Below are 7,324 nucleotides of genomic sequence, written 5' to 3'. Positions count from 1 at the left end.
TTACTGATGTTGTATTCAGGTTCAGGCAATTAATAATTTTTTGATAGTTAAATGTTTCGATTAAATAGTTTTTATTCCCTTTTTGTAAGATATTTGCTACTTTTTTAAGTATTCGGTATTCGGCCGAATACTACTTACTATTCGGCCGAATACAGAATGTACTGAAAAAACTGGCCGAATAGGCCGAATACCGAATACTTGCCGAATATTCGTGGCATCTCTACCTAAACGTCTCTACTAGAGATGCCACGAATATTCGGCAACTATTCGGTATTCGGCCTATTCGGCCAGTTTTTTCAGTATTCGGTATTCGGCCGAATAGTAAGTAGTATTCGGCCGAATACCGAATACTTAAAAAAATAGCAAATATCTTACAAAAGGGAATAAAAAACTATTTGATCGAAACATTTAACTATCAAACAATCATTAATTGCAAAAATCTGAATTCAAAATATGTATTTTGAATATTTAAAATCAATTAAAGGCAAATTGTGATGAATATAGACAAGTATTTCGGCATTTGTTCATAAGAGACAATTGCGCTTTTTCATAAAATAAAAATATACAATACCTACTATTACCTACTACTGAGACACAGGTATTTTTGAACAAAATATATAAGGTTTGGCTACTGATTCGAGTTGGTTGACCACCAGTTGTACGGATCTGCCGTAAGATTAAGAAGAACACTCTTTAAATAAAACTTCAACTTATTGAATTATACTGGATCACCTGCCGAATATTCGGTGGCCGAATATTCGGTATTCGGCTGAGAGTGCCGGCCGAATATTCGGTATTCGGTATTCGGCCAAATCACTATTCGTGGCAACACTAGTCTCTACATTGTGACTAGATACAATATTACCTACCTGCATAAAAAATATTTAAACCTACATAGTGTTAATGAGGTAAGGTAGAGTAAAATAGTCGGGTAATAATAAAACAAAATCTAGCCTTTGTATACCTAATTTAATTCAGTCTATCGCGTTTAATTTTAGAATGTATTTGTCAGATAACCAAAAATCTGCATGTTGGTCTTAAAATTCTTAATTTTGAATTTTTCTTTCAATTCTTCTGTTCAAACTCTTCGTAATCTTCTTCGATCTCCGGGATTTAAGCTTTGTCCTCAGTCTGTAAAACAAAAAATATTGTTACTTTTGGACTCTTTTTCAGTTCGCTAGTAACCAAAAGTAACGATATCGAAAACTTGTATTGACATCGATTTTTGGATTCCAATTGTATAGACTGTACACTACGTAAATGTTTACGTATAGTAATTAGTGTCAAATCAATACTATATGACTATTTTTATTCAAACTCAAACTCAAACTCAAAATTTTTTATTCATCGTACAAATATAAAATTTTCTGATGAACGTCAATTTTTACAAATTACTCTCCGTTCGGATAAGGGGGGGCTCTTTCTGTCTAAGGAGAAGAACGGAGGCAAGAAACTCCTGAGCCATCTTTTCAAAAAAAGACTTAAAACTAGTTGGTATACAATACATATAAGCTTAATAATTATTATTATAATAATATGAGCAGAGCTAACTACTTATCACAGCCATGCATTAACGTCCTCTAAGTAATCATCAATTTTATAATAAGCTTTTTTACTGAGTTTCTCTTTAATGTAACACTTAAACTTATTCTCTGACATTTGAGCAACTTCTGCTGGAAGCTTATTATAAAATCTAATACAGTACCCTAAAAACGATTTATTAACTTTCGCCAGACGCATCGCTGGAAAAGCCAGCTTATGCTTGTTCCTAGTATTAATGTCATGATTACTGCCAATTGTATCAAAAGTTGAAATATTCTTTCGTACATACATTAAATTGGAAAAAATGAACTGACATGGAACTGTAAGGATGTTAATTTCTTTAAATAGTTCTCTCAATGAATCCCTGGAACCAAGTTTGTATATAGAGCGGATGGCTCTTTTCTGTAATACAAATATAGTTTCAATATCAGCTGCTCTACCCCAAAGCAAAATGCCATACGATAATAAGCTGTGGAAATAACTAAAGTAAACTAATCTGGCGGTTTCAACGTCGGTCAGCTGTCTAATTTTCCGTACAGCAAAAGCTGCGGAGCTCAACCTTCCAGACAATTTTTCAATGTGAGGTCCCCACTGTAACTTTGAATCTATAGTCATCCCAAGAAAGACAGTATCATTAACTAGGTCCAATTTATTCCCATCTAGAATAATGTTAGTATCGCATTGTCTAACATTCGGCAGTGTAAATTTAATACATTTCGTTTTCTTAGAATTCAATAGAAGATTATTAACGGTAAACCAATCGTGTATGTCAGATAGAATTGAATTAATTTCATTAAAATTATTTTCTCTTCTTTTAACTTTAAAAAGCAAAGAAGTATCGTCAGCAAATAAAACTATATTAGTCAATTTTTCAACCATAAAAGGCAAGTCATTAATATAAATGAGGAATAAAAATGGTCCTAGAATAGATCCTTGAGGGACGCCTATTTTTACATGAGCCCCCTGTGATTTAGTATTGTTAATATCGACCCTTTGTTGTCTCTTGTCTAAATATGAAGATATCAAATCTAAAGCCTTTCCTCCTATTCCATAGTATCTAAGTTTCGAAATTAAAGTCTGATGGTCTACACAATCAAACGCCTTCGACAGATCACAGAAGACTCCAATAGCATCGTGATGGTCTTCCCAGGCGTCAAATATGTGCTTAATCAACGCAGTACCGGCATCGGCTGTTGATTTGCCTTTTGTAAAACCATACTGCTGGCTATGAAACAATCGAGCATCATTGAAATGCAAAAGCATCTGACTGAGTATGACCCTCTCAAATATTTTACTCAAAACTGGAAGAACCGAGACAGGCCTGAAATTTGCAGGGTCCTCCATATCCCCACTTTTGAACAGAGGTATAATTTTACTAAATTTCATAAGATCTGGGAACAAAAAATGGAATGGAATCAAAAATCTAGGCATAAGAAATAAGAGTTATTACAAGGCCTCATTTCAATCTATAAAGTATAGGACGTTGTTCATGGTGTTACTAACCTTAGCTTCGTGTTCATGGGTGTGTTTCTGAAAAATAAATATAGAGTTGGATCAGTTAAATGTTAAAAAATTATATTTCATGTTGTTTAAAATTTCAGTCGATACGTAAGTATATTACGAACTTAGTTATGTTACATTAAAATCTTGTCTGCCTTAAATATTAATTTTTAAAAAACTTAGAACTTTTTATTTAAAAATAATATTTATAATAATCTGATTAGTTCATAGCTCTTCCCAGTGACAAAATCACAAAACATAGTCTGGTCTGGTCTTGTGTTTTTCTAGTGTGACTTTAGGAAAAGGATTTTATGGTTTGTTAATTTAAAAAAATACCTCTTCTGAAGACGAATGTCCCTTGTTGTGGTGGTGGTGATGGCCCTCGTGACCCTGAAAATTAATGCAGTTTATTAGGCAGGCCACTTACAGCGATAAAAAAACAAAAATCACCGGTAGCTCAGGCTATATTATTACACTCACGGGCAATGAAAACGTCCCACTCACAAAATGCCGACACCAAACAACCCCAATTTTTTGAAACATGTAATTTTATATTTGGAAAAAATATTACCGTTTTAAGTGGTAATATCCTGATTAAAATGTACTTCAATGTTGCTGAAGGATCCATTAAGCTAGCTTTTTCCGTTTATGAGTAATTTGGTGCTCTTCTCAGTGGAACCTTTTCATTGCCCGTGAGTGTATTTATGTTTATACCTATACCTAAACAAAATTAGACGGAAAGTTTTTTATCACAAATTAAAATAATAATTATAATGTCCGTTGATCAAATAAAAATATATAATCATATTTTCAATCTTATAACTAACTACCTATAAATACTATTTTATGGGTAGGTACTTACTTCTTCATGGGTGTGTTTCTGAAATGCAAGAAAGGGAATAGATTAATTATATTATGTATGACGTACTTGTTAATAACAACATATCAATTTGAGGAAAATAGCAAACATGGGTGCATATATATATTCTGCCAAAATCTTAGTTCACGTGGACCTCAGGGGCACGGCAGCGAGTCCGAATGAAAAGTTCCAAAGACATAATTATGGAACGTCGTCGATAGCAGGTGGAACTTTTTCATTAGATGGTGAGTGATTATGATATTATTATATGTTGATGATGAAGAGGCGAACAATTCTCACCTCTTCCGATGAGCCATGTCCTCTGTTGTGGTGGTGATGGTGCCCATCATGACGCTGCAATTTTAAATAATATTAGGATAAATATAGGCTGTGGAATCATGTAAAATATTAAACAGAGTGAAATACTAATAATGTTTTTATTATTTTAGTGAGAAAATGTTCTCGCTCTTGATTGATCTGCATTTGCTGCAACTAACCTAACCTATTATTATATACTTATGTAAGTACTTACATCACCGTGTTTGTGTTCCTGAAATAAAGAAAATAAAGAATTTAAGTGTTATAATATTTATTCAGGAATTCAGAAATTAACCTAACGTTTATAGATACTGAGTTGGAGTTTTGATAGTTAAGGAGAAACGAGCATATTACCCTTTTCTTTACTGCAGGTTAAATAACCATACTTAAGTAAATAAGTTTTTGAATGTTAAAATAATATTTACTTTTGAAAGCTTAGATTAACAATATACGAAAATTGGGTGTCACTGCAAAACACCTCGACAAATAAAACCCCCCTTCTGCCACCTCTTATTTTGGGAGATTGGTGACTTTATTCATTGGCACAATGGTTGACATTATGGTTTAACAGTAAACAAAATGCGGACAGTTTTTTGCTTTGTTTTTGTATGTGACACACTATCTTGTTTGTATATTGTTAATCTGAATCATAAGGTGTTTTTTTTATTGTTATGTACATATGCAAGTACTTACATCACCGTGTTTGTGTTCCTGAAATAAACAAAAGAAACAATTTATTATAATAATTTTTGACTATTTAAATTTCAGATGACCGGTGCCGATGTTATGTTATAGTGATAGGGGGAGATCCGATTTCCAAGTTCAGGGCATATACGCTGATTTGCACAAAGGAACTCTAAGCTAATCTAGACATAAAATGTATTGCTGCCTTGCTTCGACAATATACGGATAGTAAGAGACAGACATATATATAATACCGACATTAGCTTAAAGTTGCTTTTTGCAACTCGACATTACAGTACATTTTATGATATTTACCTCTTCCGATGATGAATGGCCCTTATTGTGATGGTGGTGGTGTCCTTCGTGACCCTGAAATAGATTTCAGTTAGTTATAAGACTTAAAAGAACATAATGTCTTATACATAAGTATAACCCATCATATTTTTTTCTTCAATAAAGTAAATAATGTTAGGTACTTACCGATGATTCATCCACGGACCTGTGGAAAGACAAAATTAATTAGTAAAAGTATAAAGTAAGTATAAGAATAAAGTATTTTCAAAATATTAATAATTAAGTAGTAATTGGATTCTTATTTCTACTCTTTCTAGTAGTTACTAGATGTTTAGTAAGTAGTAGGTACTCACGGGCGGCAGTGCACCACCGCCACACACAACACCAGGGCGAGGAGGAATACCGTCTTCATTTTCTGTAACAAGTATGTAATACTTAGCTACACACACAATCAACACACATTGTTTTATTTTTGTTTTGGCAACCATGCTGCTATCGCGATCCGCGAATAATTTAACACACTTGGAATTCTCGTAAAAAAAGACGCCATGGTAATTAAAAAAACTTATAACAAACACCACTTACTTACCACAAAGTCAGTTGTTTTCCAAACAATACAACATTAACTACTTGCATACATATGAATCTGGCTTCTATTTATAGGGCAATTTGTTTGCTTTCTCTTATCAAAAGTATGTATTGTTTATGACACTTGCCCTCTTTAAACATGTACTTATACAGGAATATTTTTATAAAATTTATTTATCTTTTAGACACAAGCATAAACTTCCATTACAAAGTTAAACGTGATTCATTAGTGCAGTGACTGCAACTAACTCATTATTAATTTATTAAATTACTAAATTAGGTACTCATAACTATTACAAGATAAAAACATATTGATTTTTGTCAAGATACAAAGTAACTACTTATTTGATTAGGTAGGTAGAAATAAAAAATATACTAAACAGAAAAAAACTCCAGAACCTCTTATTCAAATTTATTGGTGTAAATTATATACGTAGGCAAGTAAGTACAGATTGAAGCCCATCTTCTTTAGGCGTCACAGCAACTTATCCAAAGTGAATTTCACCTTCAATATTAGATGCAAATAAAATTGTGAACCCGTTTAAAACTTTCTGATGAAGTGGACTTCGAAAATGGCATTATAAATTCAGCAGTTTACAATCACAACCAGAGTTTGTTGAAAAAAAAGCGTAGCTAGAAACTCGTTCCAACTTTTCCTATTTTTCTGCGTTAATTTCACCTGAACCCATTACACTTTGCAACAATTCTTAGTGCGAAAGGTCTTTCGCTTTTGAACTTGTAATTTAAAATTAAAAGTCGTGCCTTTGCTTGCTTTGGCGGGCTACCTGAGCGCTGTTTACTGTATACTTAACCATACCTAGTATGTATATAGGAAGCGATTTTAAATACAATAAAAAATGCAATCACAATTATAATAGGTTGGTATACTAATGTTGTATTTCTTATACATAAAATTTGCAGCATATCTAGGTATACTGCATAGAGATAGTCGATACGAATAATAAAAAAAAAAACATCATAACCATCAATTTAATTTCCAGGTAAGTTCATACAACGCAAAGAGCTTTCATCAATTTCCAAACGCGAACGTAGTTCCGTCGAAAATCAGTTCAGAAATTCTCTCAACAAAAGTGCAAAAGTATCCAAGTTGAGCAATGAAATGTTAAGGATGAATAAGTTAATTGGGCCCGGGGGCGTATCGGCGAGCCCTGCGGCACAGAGGAATGCATTTAAATTGGATTTTAAGAGTTGAAATCACCGGAGCTCTCTGCTAGCCTTGTTAGAGCCAATCTCAAAGTTTACGTAAACGAATAAACCTCTTGAAAACCGAATTTATCGGGATCCATTCCGACGGTAAATCAAACTGTTACAGTTTGATTTGAACTTGATTTAAATAATTGCATAGCTATAGTATAGTATACAGGATGATTGAGAAATCGATGTATTCCTTTAAATGGGTTGTAGGGGAAGGCATTATGTACAGTCGATTGAACCCTAAAGTAATAAATATAATGAGGCAACTTCGCAATTCAGCAGACACTCAACTTTTAAAAACTATTTACACAGCAATTTGTGAAT

At 33.0% G+C, this 7,324-nt stretch overlaps 1 protein-coding gene across 5 annotated transcripts; it reads right to left on the bottom strand.

Annotated features, from left to right (window-relative positions):
- Positions 1-950: 950 nt before the first annotated feature.
- LOC105387768 (histidine-rich glycoprotein) lies at positions 951-5,882 on the bottom strand. Of its 5 annotated transcripts, none has more exons than XM_048625155.1 (11): positions 5,787-5,880; positions 5,551-5,612; positions 5,384-5,402; positions 5,219-5,272; positions 4,913-4,930; positions 4,434-4,451; positions 4,202-4,255; positions 3,905-3,922; positions 3,379-3,432; positions 3,046-3,072; positions 951-1,131 (listed from the first exon to the last, which is right to left on the bottom strand). In XM_048625155.1, exons 2-11 carry the CDS (start codon positions 5,607-5,609, stop codon positions 1,114-1,116), a joined length of 339 nt encoding a protein of 112 aa, XP_048481112.1. In that variant the 5' UTR covers positions 5,610-5,612; positions 5,787-5,880; the 3' UTR covers positions 951-1,113. The 5 variants fall into 5 exon arrangements, with proteins under 5 accessions (XP_048481112.1, XP_048481113.1, XP_048481115.1 ...); XM_048625156.1 differs by having other exon boundaries at positions 5,783-5,803; XM_048625158.1 differs by lacking the exon at positions 3,905-3,922 and having other exon boundaries at positions 5,787-5,881.
- Between the last annotated feature and the right edge of the window lie 1,442 nt (positions 5,883-7,324).

The sequence above is a fragment of the Plutella xylostella genome, chromosome 13 (assembly GCF_932276165.1).
Source record: "Plutella xylostella chromosome 13, ilPluXylo3.1, whole genome shotgun sequence".
Classification (NCBI taxonomy): domain Eukaryota; kingdom Metazoa; phylum Arthropoda; class Insecta; order Lepidoptera; family Plutellidae; genus Plutella; species Plutella xylostella.
The sequence above is the reverse complement of the archived record's forward strand: the minus strand, read 5'-3'. Positions and strand labels throughout refer to the sequence as shown.

Bases quoted from the DNA above. Each gene is read 5' to 3' on its own strand.
- LOC105387768 (XM_048625155.1), bottom strand. From the start codon at position 5,609: ATGAAGACGGTATTCCTCCTCGCCCTGGTGTTGTGTGTGGCGGTGGTG. The intron at 3,073-3,378 runs GTATTTTTTTAA...TTTATTTTTCAG, and splicing joins GACATTCGTCTTCAGAAGAG to AAACACACCCATGAACACGA.